Below are 27,188 nucleotides of genomic sequence, written 5' to 3'. Positions count from 1 at the left end.
CATTTGGCATGACAAAAAGTAGGATGGGGTATCCTAGTATGTTCAAATGTAACAAAACAATCTTGACCACAAGAGATGTTTATTCTAAATTTGTGAAGAGCTCCTATGGCAAAACACAATAGAAAAAGGAGCAAAAGACTTGAAAACAACTTAGCAGATCCATTCCCAGCTGTGTGTGCTAGACTTTTAGTGCCTGGTACCTACTTAAACTGTCCATCAGCAGAATAGGGTCATTGAGCAAAGTCATTCTGAGGATGATGGTTTTCTTTGTCTGTGATATATGTATGGGCTTGATCCCTAGAAGTTTGAAATTTTCCCATGAAAGTAGCATCTTCTAGAACTTACTTAATTGTTCAGAATAGTATCCACTGTTCATCTCTTGTACCAGAATGTGAAGTAGCATGCTAACAAACGCTGTTTTAGGGTCATACAGAAGAATAAAACTGGATTAGAAAGTTCTAAACATTGTAAAGGAGATGTTAGGTATTGAATCAAATTTCTTAACAGCCTGCTTAATCTGGTCTTGGCTTTACTAATTGTACTGAGCGTATGTTTTATACATGGGAGGGAGAGGTGGGGGGCATGTGGGAAATGAGAACTGTTGTAAGCTAAACCAGAATCGTGCCTTTCTTTAAAGGGTTACTCCCTGTGCTGCTGCATTGAAACCAAGAGGTCTAGAAAACCCGAAATTAATGTGGTTATGTACTTCATATTGTATTATAATAATTTAGTATTATCACACTTAATTGCCAAAAGGGATTCAAATATGTTACTTGTGTATCAGTACACACTTTCTCGAGAAAAAAATTTAGTCTTCACATTGAGTAGTCAAGACTCATTTTTAAGGGAGTTGTGTCACTCTCAGTATACGTCAAAAGTAATATTGCTGTGAAAATTTTGTATTTTTTCATTAGGATATATTTTAGCATTTATTGTGAGGCATTTAATTGGGCAACCTTAACATAAGTACTTCAAACTTGACTTGTTGGGTTTATTCTCTTTAGGGGGTCCCCCCCACCCTTATTATATCTCTTGGTCATTCTTGTTCTTCTCTTTTAAAATAATTCTTCAGTTTTTACATTTACCTTTAGTGGTCTTGCTAGGGTTACTTAGTTTTTTGTTTTTTGTTTTTTTTTTTCTTTCCAACTTCACCTGAAAAATAAGTTTAAGGGAGTTTGTCATAATTATTGGCTTGCCAGTTAAGCAAGCCCTGTGCTGATTATCCTGAGTACTTGATGTAGGCTGTTGTTATTGTCTATCACTTATTTGGGGGGCCAGTGTAGAAAAAGTTGAGATGATCCTACGATCGACCCAGCTCATTGTAACTCCTTTTTTTTTAGTGGTTGAGACCTGCTTTAGACCTCACATCAACAGTGAGGCCTAGAGTCATCCTTTAGAATCCTCTTACAGTGCTTCTAGTCAATTACTTTTAAAGGTATTCTGTGTAGTTAAGTAATATTTTTTCTTTCTATTGTAGGTAGAGTACAGAGGAGACTTAACAACAGCATTGTCTGTTTTTAAAGCTGTGAGCTGAATGCTAAGTCATCAAATGCCTTTGTAAGAGAAAAGGTAGAAATGCCCTTAGGCATCGTCAGAGGTTACTAGTAATAGTGTAAATTTCAAAATATCTAATGTTCTCATTTTTTATGAGTAAAGCCTCCTTTTAGGAAAGTGCTTGATATGTTAAGGTTGAGTTTCCTGCTTAGGTGTCTCTGAAACAGTACTCTCAACCTTTCAGCTCTCCCTGTTCTACTTTCAGGGAGGTGTCCACTTCAGAAATCCAAAACTCATATTCATCCAGCTTGGTGTCAAGTGGTCTGTTGCTGCCAGGATTATCTTGTGATTATTTGAGAAATCTTTCCGTTTCTTCTGAAGTACAATCAACTGTAGAAGCCTTTGTAGCAGGTGTGTAGCAAGGCAAGTGCCCAGCTTCTGCAGCCACTAGAACACACACTACTCCCTGGAGCTGCCCTCTCGATGAACATGAGGACTCAGCAGCCTCATGAAAGGCTCCAGGGAGTAGTGTGTGTGTTCTTTGGAGTCTTTTCTTTCTTTTGGCAGTATTACCAAAAACCCCAACATGAAGGTATACATAAGGAATATTATCCTTTTTTTCTTCCCAGCTATGAGTCTAAGAGGAAATTACTTAATAATAAAAGTAGCATTGTTGTTATAGCTACTGTATTAGTGTAAAGTAACCCAAACATTCTCTCTACCATATACTAACATGTTTGGTTGTGAAAATTATGTGAGTACCTGAGTAGAATGCACTTTCTCTTGCCTTTTTTTTTTTTTTTTTTTTTTGAGACAGAGCCTCAAGCTGTCGCCCTGGGTAGAGTGCTGTGGCATCACAGCTCACAGCAACCTCCAACTCCTGGGCTTAAGCTATTCTCTTGCCTTGGCCTCCCAAGTAGCTGGGACTACGGGCGCCCACCAGGACACCTGGCTATTTTTTGGTTGTAGTTGTCATTGTTTGGCAGGCCTGGGCTAGATTGGAACCCACGAGCTCTGGTGTATGTGGCTGGTGCCTTAGCCGCTTGAGCTACAGGCACCAAGCCTCTCTTGCCTCTTGATACCAATAAACAAACATCAGAGGTTTTAAGCATTTTGATGAAAAGATTATAAGATTTACATAGAGTAGACTTTTTTGAACATTTATCACTGGGTAACCCACACTGAAGTGCAGTGGCACAATCATAACTCACTGGATTCAGGCGATCCTCCTGAGTAACGAGGAGTAGCTAGGACAACAGGCATTCACTGTCATACTCAGCTAATTTTTAATTTTTTGTAGACAAGAGTCTTCCTGCGTTGCCCAGGCTGGTCTTGAACTTCTGGCCTCAAGCCATCCTCATGCCTTGGCCTCCCAGGGTCACTAGTATTACGGGTGTGAACCACAACACCCAGCCTAGAGTAGATTTTTTAAAGTTTAATGTAACTAATTCAAAGTCCATCAGCACCAGACTATATAGTCTATAGTGATCTGTAATGTTTTGGAGTGAGTAAATCAGCCCCATTAAAGATGTAAGCCAGAAAAGGTAGTGTAGTTGTCTGTTGGGAATTATTAGGGCCACCCAAAATTGCAGGTAGGTTTGATATATCCATTTAAACCTTGCATTTTTAGTGAAGAAGCTGGAGAGTTCCTAGAAAGAGTCCCTGTGGTATTTAAAATTGAGGTGTATTAACTTAGCAAATCTGGCATGAGATATGAACTCTGCTCATCCCTAAAACATGCACACTTTCATGCTGGTCCCTAGAACATGTTGTGTCTCAGATTTTTTATTCTTGCTTATTAACTTCAATAGCTCTTAAAAACATTTCAGCAAACATTTCTTTGCTTAGTGTTTTAAGTAAGGCAAAAATTCCAGACCATAAACTTTATTGTGACAGTGGAGTTGTATTTCTGTTAACGTGAAGAAAATCCCAAGCAAGGAGTAGGAAAGACAGTGTGCCTACCCTCACCCACCTATTTTTTTTTTTTTTTTTTTTTTTTGTGGTTTTTGGCCGGGGCTGGGTTTGAACCCGCCACCTACGGCATATGGGACCAGCACCCTACTCCTTGAGCCACAGGCGCCGCCCTCACCCACCTATTTTATTACACCTTTCCAGTTGTTGGAAATACTGGGCTTCCAAGTAACATTTCAGTTGAATGAAGAGTTTGTTGACTTAAAGTATATTAGAAAACTTGTCTCTTGGCTGGTAATGCTGAAGCGGGAGGATTGCATGAGACTAGAGTTTCAAGACCAATCTTGAACATAAGTGAGACTCTGTATAAAAAATTAGATGGGCACAGTAAGTAGCATATGCCTGTAGTCTCAGCTACTTGGAAGGCTGAGTAAAAGGATGACTTGAGCCAAGGAGTTTAAGGTTGCAGTGAGCTGTGATGATGTCATTGTTCTCTAGGCCAGGCAACCTGTCTTTAGACAGAAAAAATGTATATGGGATCTTATGAGATAACTTTAGATAACTTTCTTACTTGTGGTTCATTCTTGACAGAAATATGTAACACATGACTGCACATGTGGATCACTTGCATATTAAGGATATGGGCTCCTGGTAAGAATGGAAAAGGTGGATCCTTTTGAATTTCATGTCATGAATAGGTTTATACACTCCTGAAATGTACCTCCCTCAAGCCTTATTACAATGTCAGCATAATGTGATGGCAAAACAATATAAAGAATGAAAGATGGGCCACTTTCTTTTCTTTTGTCTTTTTTTTTTTTTTTGGAGTCAGAGTCTCAAGCTGTCAGCTTCGGTAGCGTGCTGTGGTATCACAGCTCACAGCAACCTCAAACTCTTAGGCTTAAGCGATTCTCTTGCCTCAGCTTCCCAAGTAGCTGGCACTACAGGTGCCCAACACAGTGCTTGGCTATTTCTTGGTTGTAGTTGTCATTGTCGTTTGGCAAGCCCAGGCTAGGTTTGAACCCGCCAGCTCCAGTGTATGTGGCTGGCGCCCTATCTGCTGAGCTACAGGCATTTTCAGAGAGTTCATTGCCATCACCCCTAAGTTAAGAACTCTCCCACTGGCTTGGTGCTCATAGCTCAGTGGTTAGGGTGCCAGCCACATGAACCGGGGCTGGGAGGTTCGAACTTGTCCCGGGCTGCTAAACAACGACAACAACAAAAAAATAGCCAGGCGTTGGTGGCAGGCTCCTATAGTTCCAGCCACTTGGGAGGCTGAGGCAAGAGAATCACTTAAGCCCAGGAGTTTGAGGTTGCTGTGAGCTGTGACGCCATGGCCCTCTACCAAGTGCAACGTAGTGAAACTCTTGTTCAAAAAAAGAAAAAAGAACTCTCCCACTATTAGTCCTTTGTCCATTTGTTTCTGAGCCCTACTCAGGTGTAGAAATTCATGAGAATCTGTGTCATCAGGGAACATCTAAGAAGATAAACTCAGAGCTTTATTAGTATTATTTTTATTTTAAATTAGCTATTTTATTGTGGTTCTCATTGTGAGGAGGAAACCAAATCATAACAGATGTTACATGTGCTACATCTGTTTTAGTGGTTTTAGGTGAGCCTTAATCCCTTTTATCAAGTACTCTCAATGTAGCACATGAATTTTATTTCATTTTTCTGAGTCCTTTTGTCAGCCAGCCAGGGATTAGTTAACAACTCTGCAGTTACTTCTGTTAGTCTTTTTTTTTTTTTTTTTTTTTTTTGAGACAGAGTCTTACTATGTCTCCCTTGGTAGAGTGCTATGGTATCACAGCTCACAGCAACCTTCAACTCTTCGGCTTAAGTGATTTTGTTGCCTCAGCCTCCCAAGCAGCTGGGACTACAGACACCTGCCACGACACCCTGCTATTTTTTGTTGCATTTGTCATTGTCATTTAGTTGGCCTGGGCCGGGTTTGAACCTGCCACCCTTGGTATATGTGTTTGGTGCTGTAACCCTGTGCTACGGGCGCCGAGTCTCTGCAGTTACTTCTGAAGTGACAGTTCTATTTCAAAGATGAATAGCCACTCTGTAAGCATTACATCTTTTCTTTAGAGCAGGCCATACTTTCCAATGTTTTTATTTATATTGATAGTATATTTTTATTCTTGTTGGTAATTCCATTTGTTATCTGTTTTGTTTGGCCCTCAGTTGATGTTTAAAATATTTCACATCTGTAGAAATCTCATTTATAGAAACGGGAAGCTGGTCAGTGGTTGCCTATGGAGGATTCAGGGATAACACTGCAAGAAGGACATGAGGGAACTTATTTTATTTTTTTTTGTTTTTCCTTATTTATTTTATTTTTATTTTTTTTTCTCTTTTTTATTAAATCATAACTGTATACATTGATATGATCATGGGGCATCATACACTCGCTTCATAAACCATTTGACAGATTTTTGGGAACTTATTATTATTTTTTTTTTTTTTTTGTGGTTTTTGGCCAGGGCTGGGTTTGAACCTACCACCTCTGGCATATGGGACTGCGCCCTGCTCCTTGAGCCACAGGCGTCACCCTGGGAACTTATTTTTATGGTAGTGGAGTGACCTAGTTGTACACATTTGTCAAAATCAGTGCACATTTTTGCATGTAAACTATTGATAAAGTGGATAAAAAAAGGAAATATTTCAAATTTGGGGTCTTATATCTTCTGGCAGACAAAAGATATGAAGAGAACATCAATATCAAAATGTAGAAACTGGTTATCTGAAATTGCCTGAGGTAATGGATATCCCAAATATCACCTTGATTTGATTAATTCACATTATAAGCCTGTATCAAAACATATGTACCCTGTAAAGATATACATCTATTGTGTACCAATAATAATAATAAAGAATAGTCATGAAAAAGGATAAAAAGGCTGAAAGGACATAGGATGTCTTGTACCAGTGTGAATACACTTGTTTATCAACAACTAAAGGCGGGGTGTGTGTCTGAAAAGGGTTAGTTGACTATGTTTATGTCATCAAAAGACAAGAGCTATATTGGGTTTCCTAAACAGGAGTCCTATGATTAGAAGTAAGGGATGATGGGGCAGATTTCATTTTATTTTAAACATGGTTTGATCACCAGCATCTGTAGAGTACTTAATTTTTCTGTGCCTTGGTATCTTCATGTGTAAAATGGGGACAATATCATCATTGTGGTTTTGTTGTTGAGACAGAGGCTCACCCTATCCCCGGAGCATAGTGCAGTAGCATCATAGCTCACTGCAGTCTCAGACTCAGGCTGTGGGTATCCTGCTGCCTTGTCTCCAGAAGCTGCTGGGATTACAGGCATGCACCAGGGCACCTGGCTGCGTTTTTGACTTTTTTTTTTTTTTTTTTTTTGTAGAGACAGAGTCTCACTTTATGGCCCTTGGTAGAGTGCCGTGGCCTCACACAGCTCACAGCAACCTCCAACTCCTGGGCTTAAGTGATTCTCTTGCCTCAGCCTCCCGAGTAGCTGGGACTACAGGCGCCGCCACAACGCCCAGCTATTTTTTGGTTGCAGTTTGGCCGGGGCCGGGTTTGAACCCGCCACCCTTGGTATATGGGGCCAGCGCCTTACCGACTGAGCCATAGGTGTGGCCCTGTTTTTGATTTTTTTAATGAGTCAGGGTCTCACTCTTGCTCGGACAAGTCTGGAATTCCTGATCTCAAGCAATTCTCCACCCTCAGCCTCCCAAAGTGCTGGGATTACAGGAAGGAGCTACCACACCTGGCATTTCTGGGTTTAAAGTTTTTTTTGTTGTTGTTAGAGACAGTGTCACTCTGTCACCCTTGGTAGAGTGCCGTGACATCACAGCTTAGCAACCTCCAACTCCTGGGCTTAGGTGATTCTGTTGCCTCAGCCTCCCTAGTAGCTAGGACTACAGCCACGACCCCCAGCTATTTTTTGGTTGCAGTTTGGCTGGGTTCGGGTTCAAACCCGCCACCCTTGGTATATGGGGCCTGCGCCCTACCCTCCTGAGCCACAGGCGCCACCTTGTGGGTTTAAAGTTTGAGAGAATTAATATTGAATAGATATAATACCTGGAATAGCACGTGGCACTCTGCTATATAAATGTTTATTATTAGATTTAAACTAGTGTAGCAGGCAGTAACAGTTGAACCTATTAGATTATGTAGTTTGAAAATACTTAGAAAAAAATCTTTATCCATATGGTCATATACTACTAATCCAGAAAAAGCTCTGAAGAATGTAGTAGACATTTAGCAGAGTCAGATCCATTGGACTTAATGTTATTGTGAGTACTGATGATTCTGAACATTACAGGAAAATTCCATTTCCTAAACACACCGTAGCTGTAGGGAATTCAGCTTCATCTCGTCCTGACTTGAAAAGTAATCTCTCGTACTTGGCGGCAACAGTTTCCTGCATTGGTCCCTAATTATTTTCAAGCAAATACTAAATACCACATATATAGTAGAATATACTTCACAATTTGCAAATAGAGATCCAGCAAGTCCTCTAACAGCATTGGTAGGTTCTTGTAAACTGTGACTTTAAAGTCCAGTGACACGACTCGGTGCCTGTAGCGGCTAGGGCGCCAGCCACATACCCCGGAGCTGGTGGGTTCGAATCCAGCCCAGGCCTGCCGAACAACAATGACAACTACAACCAAAAAATAGCTGGGCGTTGTGGCAGGTGCCAGCTACTTGGGAGGCTGAGGCAAGAGAATCGCTTAAGCCTAAGAGTTTGAGGTTGCTATGATCTGTGATACCACCTACCTAGGGCGACAGCTTGAGACTCTGTCTCAAAAAATAAAAGTTAAACGGCACATAGCAAGTCCTTGAATAACATTGTTATCCTCTTGTTACAGTGTTAGGAAAAGAATTGGTTTCCTTGTGGGTCAGTTCAGTTAAAGTAAGTGAAACATTATTAGAAGAAAACTTTTTATGTATTTCAGAGTGTATTTTATGTAGGCTAAAGATCTTGATTAAATACTTTTTCATCTACTTAATAGAATAAGTGGAAGTTGGCGGTTGTACCAAGAAGATGATGATGCTAAATTTAATAGGAAGTTTCTACCTTACTTTTCTGTCTTTTTTTTGTTCCCAGCAGGCTGTGATTACCTTATGTTCTTAAATTTGCCTTGGAATGTGTCTTTTTGTCTGTTGCTCTAAGTGTCCTGTTGATCCCCCTAAGGTTGTAGTTCTAGCTAGAATTTCATTGCTTAAAAGGAAATATGCATCCTATTTTCTGGACACAAATTTACATCAATCCCAATGTAACAACCTGTAGAGCAGCGGTTCTCAACCTGTGGATCGCGACCCACAGGAACTGTATTAAAGGGCTATGGCATTAGGAAGGTTGAGAACCACTGCTCTAGAGAATGTCCAGGCTGTGATTTGACTTCACTGCATTAGTATTAGGTCTCATGCAGAAAGCCCTCGATTAACTCCTGATAAAGTAAAACTACCCTCAACTTCTTAGTCTCATACTGTGAAAGATGTGTGACAAGTTGAACTGAATATAGTTGGCTTCTTAGAAATGAAGCAGTGTTAGTGTTTTAAAAGTTAAAACTATTTTTATTTTGTGAAATTTGACTAACACTATAGCTTATTGAAGAGTTTGTTTTGGTGCAGCCAAAATGCTGAATACTTTGTTTGGGATCCACTGGTATGGAGTATACTTTGTGGATGACAGCCATCCCCCAAGGGTGAACTCTTAGCATGAGGCAATAAGGAGAAGGAGTCGGTTGGCAGGAGGAATAAAGGACACAAGAAAGGGTGTGCACGTTTTAAAACAGGTTGCCAAGATAGCTCTGTGCCTATTTTATTTATTTATTCATTTATTTCTGTTTTACTTTTCTAATTTTGGGATATTTAGAGAGGTACAAGTTGAATTCTGTTGCATATATTTTATAGAGATATGCTCATTGTGGGAATCAGTATCAGACAGTGAGTAGTATCCTATCTGGTGGACTTGTTTTTATTATATCTATTTTAAAATAAGCAATTTTCCTAAATTAAACTAAGGACCAGCAAAATTTAGCAAAGAAGATAAAAATGTCAGTATGTATTGTCCCAGAGGAGAATGGGTGGCCTGGGGGAGGCAAGAGGATTATTTTGATTGATTTGAAAGGGGTAGGAGTTAGCCTGATGCCTTTTAAAAGATCAGATTGCTTAGTAGCTGGCTCAAGGTATGTACCTAGGTTGTACCTAGTTTCTGATTGTGATAGCACTTTTATTAGCAACTTAATTTTAGCTCTATAAAGATTTTTACTTCCTAATCTGTGATTTTATTTTATTTATTTTTTAGAGACAGAGTCTCACTTTGTCACCCTTGGTAGAATGCTGTGGTGTCACAGCTCATAGCAACCTCCAGCTGCTGGGCTTAGGCTATTCTTTTGCCTTAGTCTCCCAAGTCGCTGGGACTACAGGTGCCTGCCACACGCCTGACTATTTTTTTTGTTGTTGTTGTTGCAGTTTGGCCGGGGCTGGGTTCGAACCCACCACCCTCCGTATCTGGGGCTGGCTCCCTACTCACTGAGCCACAGGCGCTGCCCTGTGATTTTATTTTTTACAACCTTTTGATGAAATAATTAAGATAGGTAATTAATGTTCAGAAAAATTGAGGTAGGTTCCCTGTACTATTAAATAACATAGCCAGGGCTAGGTCTTCCAACTCCTGCCTTAACTAGTTATTTCAGCAAATCAGATCACTTCCAACTAGAGATCTGTATTAGTAACTTGATATAGTTAGTACCATTTTAGTTTCAGACTTAGGCAGTCTGTGTCAAAAGTTACAAGTTGTTCCCTGAAGCCACTGTTTCCACTCCTACTCAATTCTATTATTTACACCTACTTTGGATTTTTTTTTTTTTTTTGCAGTTTTTGGCCGTGGCTGGGTTTGAACCTGCCACCTCCGGCATATGGGGCTGGCGCCCTACTCCTTTGAGCCACAGGTGCTGCCCTGGATTGTTTTTTTCAAAGTGATATTATTAAGTGGTATTTGAACCACATTATGAATATACTCTGGTAAGTGTACCAAGTCCACCAGATAGGATACTACTCACTGTCTGATTCTGATTTCTGGTTCCCACAATGAGCACATCACTGTAAAATATATGTAACAATTGTACCCCTCTAAATGTGTGTTTGGAATTGTATTGTAAGAAACTTTCCTGCAGTTACTGGCAATGCTATGCTAGTAGAGCATTGGCTAGCATTGTATTGATGTCCTGTCTACTATTTTGATTTCTTGACTGTAGATAACTTTCTTCGTTAGCTTTCTTTTCTTAAAATGAGTACAATTGCATGTATTACCGAAGTAGCACAAAGTAAGATGAATGGTGTGGACTGGGTCTGTAACACTGCATAAATAAGGTGACCATAGAGGTTTGTAGTATGTATATTGTGTGCACATGTGGATTACCCTTCAGTTACAGTCACTTTGATTTATAAATGTATAAAATATATATGTATTTGCTTTTTTAAAAACTGCATTAAAGGATATTGATAAGCCATTATTCCTAAAAGCACTAAATGATTAATTTCTCACTTAATAAGGCATTTAGCACTCTTTCATTGACAACTCATATATAATGTTTATTCAAATAATAGATTTTGATTTTAACTTTTGTTTTAACAGTTTGTTGCATATTCTAAGGACCCAGACATAGGCTTGGTGGCCCGTCTCTTGTTTTTCCTGGTTTATGACTTTCGGCTTTGTGGAATACGGCTGAGATGAAAGGATTTATTGACGATGCAAACTACTCTGTTGGCCTGTTGGATGAAGGAACAAACCTTGGAAATGTTATTGATAACTATGTTTATGAACATACTCTGGTAAGTGTGCCATCTCAGATTTCTCAAATAGTTTTTATAGTTTTTCAAACTCTAAAATACCGATGCTTTGCTAATTTCTGAGATACTAATCTGATTAAAGTACTTGGTTCAACTGTTAACTTCGCCAAGTTGTCTTGACCCCTTCATGCTCACACGATCCCCCACCTCCACTCCCCTTGTGATGTGATTTTTTTTTTTTTTTCCCCCTGGTCCTTGTTGAAAATGCTTCTTGGTAGCCTTTCCTCTGCTATGCCTTTTTAGCACGTGGGCCTCATATGTTCTGTTTATGTTATTGTTGTATGTGTTGCCTGCTAACCTTCTTATCAGTGTATGGATTCTTACTCACTTTTCTTAGCTTCAGTGGATTTTCATTTACTTTCATATAATCCTGGTTATATACTTTGAGAACCTGATAATTTATATTAAATGCTTGCTCTCTCTCTCTCTCTACTGCCCCAGGAGACAATGTCTGCAGCATCATATTCACTGCTACTTAAGTTCACTTATTTTCATTTTAGAGTTACAAATAGAATTATTTTCCACACCTGTAATCCCAGCACTTGGGAGGCCGAGGCAGGTTAATTGCCTGAGCTCACAGGTTCGAAACCAGCCTGAGCCAGAGGAGACCTCCCACCCCCCAAAAAAATAGCCGAGTGTTGGGTGGTGCCTGTGACTCAGTGGGTAGGGTGCTGGCCCCCTGTACTGAGGGTGGTGGGTTCAAACTCAGTCCTGGCCAAACTGCAACAAAAAAATAGCTGGGCATTCTGGCAGGCACCTGTAGTCCCAGCTACTCAGGAGGCTGACGCAAGAGAATTGCTTAAGCCCAGGAGTTGCAGGTTCCTGAGAGCTGTGATGCCACGGCACTCTACCAGGGGCGATAAAATGAGACTCTGTCTCTTAAAAAAAAAAAAAACAAAAAACGAGTGTTGTGGCGGGCGCCTGTAGGCCTAACTACTTACGAAGCTGAGGCAAGAGGATCAGTTGAACCCAAGAGTTTGAGGTTGCTATGAGCTAAGACGCCACGGCACTCTACCAAGGGTGACCAAGTGAGACTTTGTCTCAAAGAAAAAAAAATTATTTTCACTTACTGGTGTACTAATTGAAATCATTTCTTTATTGGAGCTAATTTCCTATATTCCCCCAAACTTAATGGAAAATTATTTTCGTTGTATTGTTCAGCAATAGAATACCCCCAAAATTCTCTCCTATTCACCTTCAGTGTACAGATGTGCTCACCTCAGCAAAAATCTCTTTATTTCTCTATTCCTCAGCTATTGAACTTCATGAAAAAAATGCCAAACTATTCTTTAGTTAATTCTCATGTCACTAGGAAGCTCTTGGTCAAATTTTGGTGACCTTTCTCTTAGTCACCTAACTTCTCTCCTCTAACTTTTAGAACACTATTGGGTCAGATATAATCCTTGAAATATTCTTTTTATCAATTCTTGTTCTATTAATTATCCCACATTTAGTAACATTCAGTGATGGTCAGTTTTCAACTCTGTTCTCTTCTTTGGCAGCCTCATCTAAATGTATGGCTCAGGTGTGTTTTTTCCTGAGTCATTGTCTTTTTTTACCCCCTTCCCTTACTTAGCCTTGGTCTTTCCTCCATAATGTCCTTATATTTATTCCCTCCTCTCTGCCCATTAATTTTCCATCTACCTTTGTACCTGTCATCACAGAAACCTCCTAACTTCTGCTTTTTTCAATTTTTGTTCTTTTTCCTGAGTTTGCTTAATTTGGTTGAATACTCATAATATACAAAGCTTCCCTGCTCCCTAAATTTATTAGTTTTTCATTGCCTACTGAGAATTCTCCAGAATCACAATTGTATCTAAGAAAGAAAATTGAATACTTTGTTTTATCCCATTTCTCTTGATGCTTACTTATAAATACCTTAGTGTTCCCCCATCAAAGTAAGCAAAATTTCTGTCACCAGATTACTATGGATGCCATATCTTGTGAGGATGGGTAGCTTACTTAATACAGCTACTGTATTAAGCTGTATTAAGTAAGCTACATAACGTATATTATTAACTGGACAGTATAAAATAAATAAGATTATTTCGATTATTATTTTATTATTTTATTCTGATGTTGAGTAATTTGTGCTCTGGCCAATACACACAGTCATCTCTCTTAGCCCCAGAATAGCCACAACTTTAAAATCATTACAGATCTCTCCCAGATCCCTAATTAAAATCAGTTTTCTTACTTTTGAGGGAAGATTGTCCTTACTCGGGTTTATCTGCCATTTGAGATACCTCTGTATTTTTTAATCTAATTTTGCCATCTCTATGCATATAGACTGACAACTTTGTCTTAAAAATGACTTCCTAGTGAAGTTTTTCCTTTATTTTACCATTTTGTTTTGGATGCCATTTTAATGGAGATATATATAGCTTGTTTAGTATTCTTTTTTTATTATTTATTTATTTATTTTTGAGACAGAGCCTCACTATGTCGCCCTGGGTAGAGTGCTGTGGCATCACAGCTCATAGCAACCTGAAACTCTTAGGCTTAAGCAATTCTCTTGTCTCAGCCTCCCAAGTAGCTAGGACTACGGGCGCCCGCCACAACACCCGGCTATTTTTTGTTGGAATTGTCATTGTTGATTTTAGCTGGCCTGGGCCGGGTTCGAATCTGCCAGCCTCGGTGTATGTGGTTGTCACCCTACCCACTGAGCTATGGGCACCGCTCATGTTTAGTACTGTTGATTCTACTTAACTATGTTAAGAAATTCTGTCTTTAACTATCAAAGTAAGCATTTTCATGAGTAGGAGAAGTCTACTTCCCTCCATTATCTAAAAAGTAAAATCAAGGCAGTTGATTTTAAAGAGAAAGTGATTTTGTGTGTGTGTGTGTGTGTGTGAGAGAGAGAGACAAGCTATCACTTTGTCACCCAGGCTGGACTGCAGTGGTGTGATCATAGCTCACGGCTGCCTCAAACTCCTGGCCTCACTCAATCCTCCAAAGTGCTAGAATTATAGCCTGGAGCTACTGTGCCCAGCCATATTTATTTATTTGTAATACAGCAAAAAGTCAGGTTTACAAAGAAAGAACGACTGTATTTGGATTTCTCTTTTAATGTTTACTAGGTCTAATTAAATTGCTGTTAACAAGCTTTAAATGTACTAGTGTATATAAATAGATATCTTGACTGATGTGGAGGGAAAATAATCTTCTACTTAGAATATTTTATTTTCAGTGGTTATTTGATCATATTTATCTTTTTTCATAACCATAACAGACGGGGAAAAATGCATTTTTTGTGGGAGATCTTGGAAAGATTGTGAAGAAGCACAGTCAATGGCAGAATGTAGTGGCTCAGATAAAGCCATTCTACACAGTGAAATGCAACTCTACTCCAGCTGTGCTTGAGATTTTGGCAGCGCTTGGAACTGGATTTGCTTGTTCCAGTAAAGTAAGTATTTTTCCTTTTTCACTAAACTACAGTTTTAAATTTACCTTCTAGTTAGTTATATCAGTAGGAGAACAAATGCAAGGAAGTTTGACTTTTGAATTGTGTTTTAAAATAATTGCCTCATTGGGGATTTACAAACTTTTCAAGTGTACCAGTGAAAGAGAATTTTCCATGTGAAGAGCTTTTGGAAAGCTTTTTTTATCTTTATTAATGGAAAACATTAATTAATTTATTACTCATTCTTAGGCTAGAGCTAGTTCTAGACCAAACTACTGCCAACTACAGCAAATAGTTCTGAACTGTAAGATTTCTCTGGTACTTAATTACCTCATATAATTTTAGTTTAACTAAAAAGTAACAAGTATAAGGTTAACAACCAAATGTAAACTAAGAGAAACTTTACCTTTTAGATACAAATCTAAAATCTATTTTCACAGAACGAAATGGCTTTAGTGCAAGAATTGGGTGTATCTCCAGAAAATATTATTTACATAAGTCCTTGCAAGCAAGTGTCTCAGTTAAAGTTTGCAGCAAAAATTGGAGTGAATATCATGACATGTGACAATGAAATTGAATTGAAGAAGATTGCACGTAATCACCCAAATGCCAAGTAAGTGTAAAATTTAAGTGCTTGAGAATATTATCTTACTATTTCAGGGGGGTTGGCTTTGCTTTTAGCTTGGGAAGAAGGAGCATTTATGGTAGAGCAGTGGTGTGTGTATCATAATTGTCTCCTACCTTTAAAGTTCCCATATGGAAAATGTTAATTACATTTTATTGGCTATGTATTTCTAATCCTGCACGTAGAATTGGGATAAAGTAAAAATGGGAATATCATCTTGTAATCTTTAATTCAAGGAAGAAAAGTTGGTGGTGATAATCAAATTAGGGCCATTTATAAGTTTTTATATTTACAATAAACTTAGTTATTTGACATGGGGGAACAGTTTAATCTATCTACCCTTGGCTTTAGTTATTGAAAGGTAGTCCTTAGTGACAGTGTCTTAGGAACCTAGTCAATAGATTCAAGAGGTTTCATTTTTAAGGCTCACACTTTTCTTGTGGAACATTTTATTTGCCTACCCTTCATCCAAAAAGTTTTTTTTTTTTTTTTTTTTTGTGGTTTTTGGCCAGGGCTGGGTTTGAACCCGCCACCTCCGGCATATGGGACTGGCACCCTACTCCTTGAGCCACAGGCACCACCCCATCCAAAAAGTTTTTTAATTGAAAAGTTTAGGGTGGCGCCTGTGGCTCAAGGGAGTAGGGCGCCATCCCCATATGTCAAAGGTAGTGGGTTCAAACCCAGCTCTGGCCAAAAACTGCAAAAAAAAAAAAGAAAAGTTTACTTCTTTTTCTTTTCTTTATTTTTTATTATTAAATCATAGCTGTGTACATTAATGCGATCATGGGGCACCATACACTGGTTTTATAGACCATTTGACACGTTTTCATCACACTGGTTAACATAGCCTTCCTGGTATTTTCTTAGTTATTATGTTAAGACATTTGTATTCTACATTTATTAAGTTTCACATGTACCCTTGTAAGATGCATCGCAGGTGTAATCCCACCAATTGCCCTCCCTCCGCCCATCTTGTCCCCTCCCTCCCATCCCTGTCCTCCTACCCACCCCACCCCCTTTTTTTTGCAGTTTTTGGCCGAGGCCGGGTTTGAACCCACATCTCTGGCATATGGGGCCAGTGCCCTATTCCTTTGAGCCACAGGCACCGCCCTGAAAAGTTTACTTTTTAAAAGCAGAAAGGTTTTTTTTTGTTTGTTTGTTTTGTAGAGACAGAGTCTCACTTTATGGCCCTCGGTAGAGTGCCGTGGCCTCACACAGCTCCCAGCAACCTCCGACTCCTGGGCTTAAGCGATTCTCTTGCCTCAGCCTCCCGAGTAGCTGGGACTACAGGCGCCCGCCACAACGCCCAGCTATTTTTTGGTTGCAGTTCAGCCGGGGCCGGGTTTGAACCCGCCACCCTCGGTATATGGGGCCGGCGCCTTACCGACTGAGCCACAGGCGCCGCCCAAAAGCAGAAAGGTTTTAAGGCAAAATTTGTGTTGGCATGAACTGGTAATTCAAGAGGACTTTAGAATATGTTAAAACCATATTGTATCATTTTGAAATTATTGTTTCTGAAAACCTGTATTGTATCTCTATTGCCTTTGTATGTCTCTATATAAATTTCTTATTGACATACTGATTTTGATGGCATTCTTAAGATACCCTGAAAACATTTATTTGTATAAAAGCCTTTTTGCCAAAATTGTAGAAAGCCACTTATTTTTCTGAAAAGTCTTCCTATTCTGTGAACTTAGGGAAGGCATGCTTTAATTTGGGATATTTACTGTGCTCGATTATAAATTGAGTGGTCCATTCTTGATAGAGTTGATTCTACCCTTAGGTAGAATAATTTTGCTCTTATCAGCCTTGCTCTGATTGTCAAATTAGGGCTATAGGTATATCTTTTCATAATTGCATTAATCCTTCCCCATTAATGTGTTAAAGACTTCCTTGGGAAATAGTTTTACAAATAGCATTTTTATATATTTGAAACTTTTAGTGGTTTGTAATTACCTAACTCTTAAAAATGGGAAAATTTATTCAGTCTTGATCATCTCATCTTGGTTTGAAAGGAAACACCAAATAGATTTAAATCAGTAGGCTAGAAAGCCGCTGAAATGTTTAAATACATAAAATAACTCAAAACTTCTCAGTTTTTTCCAGTTAGAAACCTGCTGGGTTAATAGGAGGAATATTCTGAGTAAGCGGTGGAGGGTTAGCTAGTTTAAACAACTGAGGAAATTTGGAGACATTTAAAGCCCTGATGTTTTTATTGAAAGACAGTAATGGCATTGCTATTCAATTTAGTCTTAGGTGAATTGTGGACTGATGGACTTCATTTGAAAGTAATGTCGCGTCTTTCATTACAGAGCCCACCCGACTCTTGGTGCTACAACAGAGTCTTAACTTGCTGCATTTTCCAAAATCCCATCCTTGTAAGCTTCATGCTTTAGGCCCTAATTGCTAGTTTTTTCTCTATACAGGATTGTTTTTCATTAGGTTCACTTGATTCATCCGTCGCTGGATTTGGGAGCACTGACAACATAATCAACATACTTCCTACAATCTCCAGGCTTCACATGTGCTGATGATGATGTAAACCAACTCTGCCCCAATCATCTTCCCCTTCTCTTAGGGTCTTACTACATATTGCAACAGAAGAAAATATTGGAGGTGAAGAGGGTAACATGAAGTTTGGTACTACACTGAAGAACTGTAGGCATCTCTTGGAATGTGCTAAGGAACTTGATGTACAAATAATTGGGGTTAAGTAAGTGTTTGTTTTAAGCTTTTAAAACTTTAAGCATTATTGATTTATGATTTCATTTGCATGAAATCTAATATTCAGCTTCCGGTTTTTCAATATATTTTTTTTTTAAGGTAAAAAAACAAACTAAACATGCTTTGTCCGTTTTCTTACGATTTTGCATCTGTACCTTCTCTTCCTGATACGGAGAAAAAATAGTAAACAGTAATTTAAATCACCTCCTTTTAAATTAGAGATTTTTCTAGAATTCCAGTGCATGGATATCAAAATGTCACTGAGGCCAGGTGCGGTTTCTTATGCCTGTAATCCTTGGAAGGCCAAGGTGGGTGGATCACCTGAGCTCATGAGTTTGAGAACAGCCTGAGTGGGACCCTGCATCTAAAAGAAAAAAAAAAAAATAGCTGGGCACTGTGGCGGTTACCTGTAGTCTCAGCAACGTGGGAGGCTGAGGCAAGAGAATCTCTTGAACCCAAGAATTTGAGGTTGCTGTGAGCTAAGATGCCATGGCACTCTACCCAGGGTGACAAAGTGAGACTCTGTCTCAAATAAAGTAGAATGTCATTGAACCCCTAAGTTGTAGGTATTATTTCATTTTTTTTCTGTTCTCTAGGTAAAGACTTTGCTCTTCTTACTCCCTTGGGGCATTTCAATAAATCAAGTATTATTTTGCCCTTAGGGTAGTTTATTGTGTATCTTGCTAAGCCCCTTTGTATATAAGCATAATTCTTTCAAATGAAAAAGGGGATCTTGCTGTACCCTCTACAACAGACAATATGCTATGACAGCCTAGATAAAATTTTAATTCTACCTTAGATGACAGTATTGACATGTTAGTTTTAGTTAGTATTGCTCATATTTCAACTAAATTTTATTTTGATGTCAATTTAGTGTAAAATTGACCATGAGGTATACAGTTCTGTGAATTTTAACATTTAATATTAACTAGTATACAGGACCATATTTCAGTTAAATATTTGGAAGCTTAAGTATCACTAGTAAGGCTAATTAGGACTAATTAGCTTGGGTAATTAAGGACTGGTACTTCATTTAAAATATTTGTTAAAGTTAATATGAATATTATTGATTCAGGAGTTCGAGAACAGCCTGAGCAACAGTGAGGCCTTATCTCTACTAAAAATAGAAAAACTATCTGGGCAATGTGGTGTGTGCCTGTAGTCCCAGCTACTTGAGGAGGCTGAGGCAAAAGGATCACTTGAACCCAAGGAGTTGAGGTTTCCGTGAGCTCTGATGACACCAGAGCATTCTACCCAGGATGACAGAGTGAGACTCTGTCTCCAAGAAAAAGTTAATATGAAAACTTACAGTGTGAATGACAGTTGAAAGGAATTACAAGACTTACCCTTAAAATTTACTGCTGCTTTAAAATTATTATTACTGTATTTCTTCCAGATTTCATGTTTCAAGTGCTTGCAAAGAATCTCAAGCATATGTACATGCGCTGTCTGATGCTCGATGTGTGTTTGACATGGCTGTAAGTTCTTTTCTTAAATTATTTTGATATTTTAAGCCGGGATTTTATTTAAGACTAAGATTAGGTATTGTGAATTAACTCTAATTACACCTCATATGACCAATATCTCAATTTTTTTTTTTTTTATAAACAAGCATTCAGGGCTCTTTATACAGGTGTACTTTTTAAATGGGCAAAGGAGTGAAATAGAGAGTACAGATAAGAACAGTGAAACAATATAACTTTGACTTAATCTATTTCTGTTAGTAAAAAACCAAGAACTTGCTGTACTAAAGGTCAGAACAGATAGATACCTCCCTGCGTTTTTGAAATGTTTTCGTGTTTATTATAATTTGGAATGTAAACATTTTTTTTTTTTTTATCCCTAGGGAGAATTTGGCTTTACAATGAACATGTTAGACATTGGTGGAGGCTTCACAGGAACCAAACTGCAATTAGAAGAGGTAAACCTATTTCAGTGAACCTATCAGAATAATTACTTTCTTTCCTGTTTCAGTGGTGGACGTGTAGGCCATGATCTTTACAGTGGCAGAAAGTAAAGCCTATAACATCTATTTAAAATTTCATTCTTAGAAAATGTTTAGGTGATAAGAAGACATAGCTAACTTAAAGTTAGAAAAAATTCTTGGAACCCTATAACATTACAAAGCATTCTCTATTTCAATTGTGTTTCTGTCCTTAATGACACAAAATGAATTCATAACACAATTTTAGCTGTTTTTTTTTTTGTTGTTGTTGTTGTTTGTTTTTTGTTTTTTTGCAGTTTTTGGCCAGGGCTGGGTTTGAACCCGCCACCTCTGGCTTATGGGGCCGGTGCCTTACTCCTTTCAGTTGCACATCTTTCCTCTGTTAGTCACCGTTTTGCTCTGTCTTTTGCCTCTCATTTGGTAATGTCTAGATTTGAAATTTTGCCTCTTGTTTCTACCAATCAAGTATAGAAAAATGACTTAAAAAACAAACACCAGTAGGTATTTGATATTAGAGTACATATGTATTTTTAAAGTTAATGCCATTCTGGGCCAGGCGGGTAGATTGCCTGAGCTTAGGAATTTGAGACCAGCCCAAGAGCGAGACCCTGCCTCTAAAAATAGCCAGGTGTTGTGGCGGGCCCCTGTAGTCCCAGCTAGTGGGGAGAGTAAGGCAAGAGAATCCTGGAGCCCAAGAATTAGAGGTTGCTGTGAACTATGACACTACAGCACTCTACCAAGGGCGACAAAGTGAGACTCTGTCTTAAAAATAAAATAAAAAAGTAATGCCATTCTGATAATTGCAAAATAAACTTTGATTTTAAAATGTGTCTAAGTAATTGGTTGAAGATAACTGCTAAATAGTAAGCTTCATATGGCCTATAATTGGAACTGCTTGGTTTTCCTGGCTAATTTAGTTAACAGCTGTTAATTCTCTGAGTATTGTGAGTTATGTAATCCAATATTGAAACTATAATCTGGGATTTAAAATTTGTAGGTTAATCATGTTATCAGCCCTCTGTTGAATATCTACTTTCCTGAAGGATCTGGCATTAAGATTATTTCAGAACCTGGAAGCTACTATGTGTCTTCTGCATTTACACTTGCAGTTAACATCATAGCGAAGAAAGTTGTTGAAAATGATAAGTTTTCCCCTGGAGGTAAGTTATAAGGTTTATAGTTTTATTTTTGTTAGTGGATAATTCTAATTAGTATGGAGATGAGTAGATGGCCATAGAGTTACGGTTGGTCTTCAGCCAGCTGTAAGCATTTTGGGGGGCTTTTCAAAATGTCATAGCCAAGGTCCCATTCCATAAGACAACCAGCTGTCCTGGTTGTTTAGATAGATAGCCAAATTTTGTTGTGATCCTTTTCTGTTCCTTTTACCTCAGATGGGTCACAGGAGGAATCTGCTTCATACTTTGTAATAGAATTAACAAAAGCCAACAGAGAGTCCTTTTAATCCATCTTAAGTTAGACCAACAAAGAGGCAGTAGACAGTCTTTGTTGACCAATGTCGCTGTAGGAAATAATGTTCTACGTTAATGAGACTTAATTTTTCCCACCGTGCACTACTAATCTACAGTCTGTAGGGAAATTAGCTGTTTTCCCAATATTGTCCTTTACACCTTTTTATTTTTCTTTACTTAGAATCCAGTCAAAAACTACATATTACATTTATCATTTCTCTTTTAATCTGCTCATTACTATGTTTTTTTTTTTTTTTTTTTTTTTGATGCTTTTGGAGAATAGGTTTGTAGGTGTTCCTCATTTCTGGTTTGTTTGATAACATCCAGCCATAAGTTTTTTTAGGCTATGCATTTTGGGCATGAAGTTCCCCAAAGACACTCTATTGTTCTTGGTGGATCAAATTAGGAGACCATGTGATAGTGGTCTTTCCTTTTTTTTTTTGTGGAAACAGTCTTAACTTTATCGCCCTGGGTAGAGCGTCGTGGCATCACAGCAACCTCCAACTCCTGGGCTTAGGAGATTCTCTTGCCTCAGCCTCCTGAGTAGCTGGGACTACAGGCATCCACCACAATGCCTGGCTATTTTTTTTGGTGGTTGTTGCGGTTTGGCCAGGGCTGGGTTCGAACCCGCCACCCTCAGTATATTGGGCCAGCGCCCTACCCACTGAGCCACAGGCACCACCTGATAGTGGTCTTTTCTAATACTGATGGTGCTTTTTCTGTTTTGTTTCTTGATGCTAGTTTTGATCACTTGGTGTCAGATAGGTTTCTCCTTTGTGCAATGACAAGGTAATTTATGACTATGTTAAAATAAGCCACCTGTTTCTCATCAGATTTTCACTGCATTAGTTTTAGCTTCTGTAATCTATTACCTGTTACTTTCATTATTCTGCCATCCTAGATTTGGGTCCTTTTAACATGTCACCCCATAGTCTCTGAGGACTTCTTTACTTTAGAATATTAGTATGTTCAGGCTCATTTTACCCTTTCTATGTTTCAGTCACGTAATCCGTGCTTTCTCCAAGGACCTCTGGTTCATTTTTGTGGAGAGCAGTTATTTTAAAAAACAAGAAATGCATCTTGGTTATTCTAAGAGTAGAATTGCTGGGCCCTAGAATGAGTGTTCTCAGAGTGGTTGTTGCTATTTTTCTGTTCCCACTGGCACCGTGTACATGTGAGTTCTGATCACTTCCTTATCCTCAGTGATGTCTCCTATTGGCAGTCTGTAACGTTTATGTGGTAGTGGTAGCTTATAATTTTCATTCACCTGATGACAAATGTAGAGCACTTTTTTTCATGTGCTCATTGCTTCCTTGCGAAGAGTATGTTCAGTTTTTTAGGTTAACAGTTTTTAAGGTATGGCTATATATTAGTCGTCTTGATAAGTATTTTGGGAAATGTGAAAATTACATTAGCTTAAAGTATGTTAATTCAGTCTATTTGTTAAAAAGCCTTTTGTATGACATTTTACTATAAACTTGACTTCCCTTTTTCTGTTTATTTCAGTAGAAAAAACCGGAAGTGATGAACCAGCCTTCATGTATTATATGAATGATGGTGTTTATGGTTCTTTTGCAAGTAAACTGTCTGAGGACTTAAATACCATTCCAGAGGTTCACAAGGTAAGATTTAACACAAATAATATCAGAGCCTATCTGTCAGTTTATGAAGTAGACTGTTACTTTTAAGATGCTTCCCATTTTTTGAGAAATATTTTAGGATGGGGAGAAAATGGACCCTTTTTAGAATTTGCATTTTTCTGGCTGAATCCCTTCAGTAAGTTACCTTTATGTGTGGAGTTAATGGTGTCACTGAGGCTTAAGAAGGAACACCCTCCCTCTGCCTAGGCCTTTCTTCCATGGTTCCTGGGAGAGTGAAAAATGCTTCTCATCCACCCCTACTTCACTACCCATGTGAGTATGAGTGAAAAATAATTTTTTAAAACAACTTTTCCTACAGAAATACAAGGAAGATGAGCCTCTGTTTACAAGCAGCCTTTGGGGTCCATCCTGTGATGAGCTTGATCAAATTGTGGAAAGCTGTCTTCTTCCTGAGCTGAATGTGGGAGATTGGCTTATCTTTGAAAACATGGGAGCAGATTCTTTCCATGAACCATCTGCTTTTAATGATTTTCAGAGGCCAGCTATTTATTACATGATGTCATTCAGTGATTGGTAAGGTGTTTTTATTTTAAAGCAGATGGGGTATTTGAAGTGACATTTTAGACTTGCTAATAAGTTTAATTCTATAATGAATGCATAACTTCAGTCATGTGTCAATGACGAGATTTTGTTTTGAGAAATGTTATAAGGCTAGTTGAAGATGGTAGAGCCGACTGCATCTAGGCTATATAGTATAGCCTCAAGGCTATGAACTTGTACAATATGTGACTGTACTGAGTATTGTAGGCAGGTCTAACAGAATTGTAAGTTGTTTGTACATCTAAAGATATTTATTATTTATTTTTTTGAGACAGAGTCTCAAGCTGTCACCCTGGGCAGAGTGCTGTGGAGTCACAGCTCACAGCAACCTCCAGCTCTTGGGCTTAGGCGATTCTCTTGCCTCAGGCTTCCAAGTAGCTGGGACTACAGGTGCCTGCCTAAACGCCCACCTATTTTTTTGTTGCAGTTTGGCCGGGGCTGGGTTCTAACCTGCCACCCTCAGTATATGGGGCCGACGCCTTACTCACTGAGCCACGGGTGCCGCCCATCTAAAGAGATTTAAACACAGTAGTTTATATCATGACAACTATGATGTCAATAAGCGATAGGATTTTTTTTTTTTTTTTGAGACAGTGTCACTCTTTCACTGTGGGTAGAGTGCCCTAGCATCATCATAGTTCATAGTAACCTCAGACGCTTAGTCTCAAGCAGTACTCTTACCTCAGTCTCTTGAGTAGCTGAGACTGCAAGTGCCTGCCATAAGCTCAGCTAGTTTTCTCTGTTTTTAGTAGAGAATGGGGTCTTGTTTTTGCTCAGGCTGGTCTCAAACTCCGGAGCTCAAGCAGTCCATGTTCCTCAGCTTCCTGAAGTGCTAGGATCGTAGGCGTGAGCCACTGTGTCCAGCCAGTAATAGCAAATTTCAACTCTATTGTAATCTGGTAGTACCACAGTCATATATACAGTTCATTTTTTATCAAAATTTTGCTATGTAGCACATGACTATAATAGAAAATTGATTAATTTTTCGTTGTCTTTAATGTGATTGTGTGGTCTTTGGGCTTCAATTTAGAATTTTGCTTATTTTTATTTAGGTACGAGATGCAAGATGCTGGAATTAATTCAGACACAATGATGAAGAACTTCTTCTTTGTGCCTTCTTGCATTCAGCTGAGCCAAGAAGACAACTTTTCCACTGAAGCTTAAACAGGCATTAACGCTTCTTTAGATCTGAAGTTGCAGGTTAAGCTTGTCTGGTCGACATTCCAGTGTGGAAAAAAATTCAAACAATCTTATTCTGTTAATTCTCTCGGAAACAAAAATTATTAGTAATAGCTATTTGGGACCAGACAAAGTCAGCTTTCATCTAGAATTCATTGGGGGTAATGGGAGATTTAGATAATGTATCCAGATTTAAACTTTACAGTTTGTCCTACCCCTTAAGCGTTTAAAATAAAATATGCAACAAAATGGATGACTTAGTGGAGATGGAAGCCCATTAGTTGGGTTCCCCATTAAACCGTTTACATACAAGTACACAGTTTTTATACTAAGGATTCGTGTTAAAAAGTCTTGTAAAGTTAATGTCTTTCACCCAGATATATCCAATGTCAGTGGAAGACCAGTGTGACTTCATTAGATACGTTAGTGTATTTAGAATGTGTAAATTTGTGCTTTGAACTGTAGTTTAATAAATGTAAAATTGCATCATAGTATTTGTTGTATTTGACCTAATGTAACCCTTGTATGATTGCAATAAAATTTTGTGTAGATTTTACTCTTTTCAGGCTAAAACTTTGGGAAAGGGGGCTAGCTAGCAAAGGATAGGTTTGAAATAGATGTGTATATGGACTGTTTTGAAGGTTATTTTTCTTTATAGCCCATTTAAGTTTAGTTTGGCTCAGTGGATTTTTCAGTTATTTAATTAGTAATTTAAGTAAAGTGGTAAATCATTGTGAAGTTCAGATTCATTATGGGGAGTTGATGTGCAGTAAGCATGATGTTTAACAATTTTAACACCAAAAATGTTAATCCTGCATAAACCAATTGTAATAATTAATAGGTGTTTCTGTATAGATAGAATGAATGCACTCTATGTCTCATAGAGTATCTTAGTAAATCTTTGAATCCCAAATCTTTCGGCTGAGATGGAAGATTCTATTAAATACTTTGAAAAAGCTTGGGGGGAGGGAAATAAAATTGCAGAAAACTGCAGAGCACTAAAACTTAAAAGAAGGGCTACATGTTTATCCAGACACCTGATGCTCTTTTGCACAGAATATTTAAATTCAGAGTTGGGGGGTGTGGGGTAAAGCACACTTACTTTCTTCAGTTTCTCAATTGCAATGATTTTAAATTTAGGACTTTGTTTTTGGTTTGAAATATTCCCCTTAGTTTCTTTTTCCCATTTGTTCATCTTAGTAATTTTAATTCTTTTCATACAAAATATTGTGGTTGGGGGAAAGGAGTTAGCATCACTAACCTGACGATTGTTGCCAGGAATTTGCTTTGTTCACTGCTAGTATATAAATAATCCTAGATCTCAAAATCACAATAATGATTAACAACAGGGGTCATTTTTTCCTAACTTACTCTATGTTCAGATGTGGAATTTCTGTCTCCCAAGAGGAAATGTGACTTCACTTTGGTGCCAATAGACAGAAAATTCTACCTGTGCTACATAGGAGAAGTTTGGAATGCACTTAATAACTGGTTTTTACACCTTGATTTCAAGGTGGAAAGAAATTGATCATGAATCTCTAATTTCAATCTCTTAAACCAGTAGGTGCTTAATATTTTTTTGATTTTGATTAATGCCCATTTGAATTTTTTGGGTTCTATTAATTAAAAAAAATTAGGACCCCAAACCATTGTCATCTAATTGCCCTTGGACTTTTCCAAGGTATGATATGGGATTTTATGCAAAATTCCAAGCTACCATGCAACTTCTTTTAAACCGTAAGGAGGAATTGTTTCCTACCTTCTTTACATGTTGTGCATTGTGGTGGTCCAGAAATGCCAAACCTGTGAGTCCTTGGCTTAACTATATAGCCTTGAACTTCATGGCATATCAGTTTTGCCATATTCATAGGAGAGCTGTTCTCTGTGAAACAGCTCAGAGTTGCAAGTAACACATATGAATATTATGGTAACTTTAAGAAATGTCTGTATTGTATTTGAAGACTGTTTGCCATAAATCTTGAAGTTTGAACCTATGTATTTCAATTTGGTATGCTAAAAAGTACTGAACTAATGTAAAATTTTTTTGTTACAATATTGTAATCTCAGTTCAAAATTTAACTGAAAATATAAAACCCAAGTGATTTCTATATAGTAAATTGAACTGTAAAGGTAACTGTGTGTGATTCTGAATACATAGATAAAGTGTTTTTATTCCTCCTCATGTTTTACTTTGATGGCTTCTATCTTGAAATAGAGGTGAAGTTTTATGTATCACCTTTGTGTATGTTAGCTTGCAAACATTCTTTAGGAATCTTACTTTATTGCAAAGTAAATTGAATCTGATAAGATACGGAGATGAGATTCATTGTTACAACAATAAGAGTTTTAGATAAAGATAAACTCATTGTTAGAACAATGAGCGTTTTGATAAAGCATAATA

General features: G+C 38.2%; 1 protein-coding gene across 3 annotated transcripts in view; it reads left to right on the top strand.

Moving 5' to 3' along the window:
• The window catches only part of AZIN1 (antizyme inhibitor 1), a 41,037-nt gene extending 14,072 nt beyond the window's left edge, over positions 1-26,965 (top strand). For 2 of the 3 annotated variants that reach the window (XM_053559619.1, XM_053559620.1), the window contains exons 3-12: positions 11,027-11,223; positions 14,474-14,647; positions 15,085-15,257; positions 17,848-17,982; positions 19,390-19,471; positions 19,840-19,914; positions 20,936-21,098; positions 22,914-23,029; positions 23,367-23,581; positions 24,661-26,965. In XM_053559619.1, the coding sequence (XP_053415594.1) occupies positions 11,122-11,223; positions 14,474-14,647; positions 15,085-15,257; positions 17,848-17,982; positions 19,390-19,471; positions 19,840-19,914; positions 20,936-21,098; positions 22,914-23,029; positions 23,367-23,581; positions 24,661-24,772 (1,347 nt within the window). In that variant the 5' untranslated portion in view covers positions 11,027-11,121 and the 3' untranslated portion in view covers positions 24,773-26,965. The remainder of the gene's footprint in view (positions 1-11,026; positions 11,224-14,473; positions 14,648-15,084; positions 15,258-17,847; positions 17,983-19,389; positions 19,472-19,839; positions 19,915-20,935; positions 21,099-22,913; positions 23,030-23,366; positions 23,582-24,660) is intronic. The other variant, XM_053559621.1, reaches the window with a different exon arrangement.
• Positions 26,966-27,188: the final 223 nt, after the last annotated feature.

This window comes from Nycticebus coucang, chromosome 13 (assembly GCF_027406575.1).
Source record: "Nycticebus coucang isolate mNycCou1 chromosome 13, mNycCou1.pri, whole genome shotgun sequence".
Classification (NCBI taxonomy): Eukaryota; Metazoa; Chordata; class Mammalia; order Primates; family Lorisidae; genus Nycticebus; species Nycticebus coucang.
The sequence above is the reverse complement of the archived record's forward strand: the minus strand, read 5'-3'. Positions and strand labels throughout refer to the sequence as shown.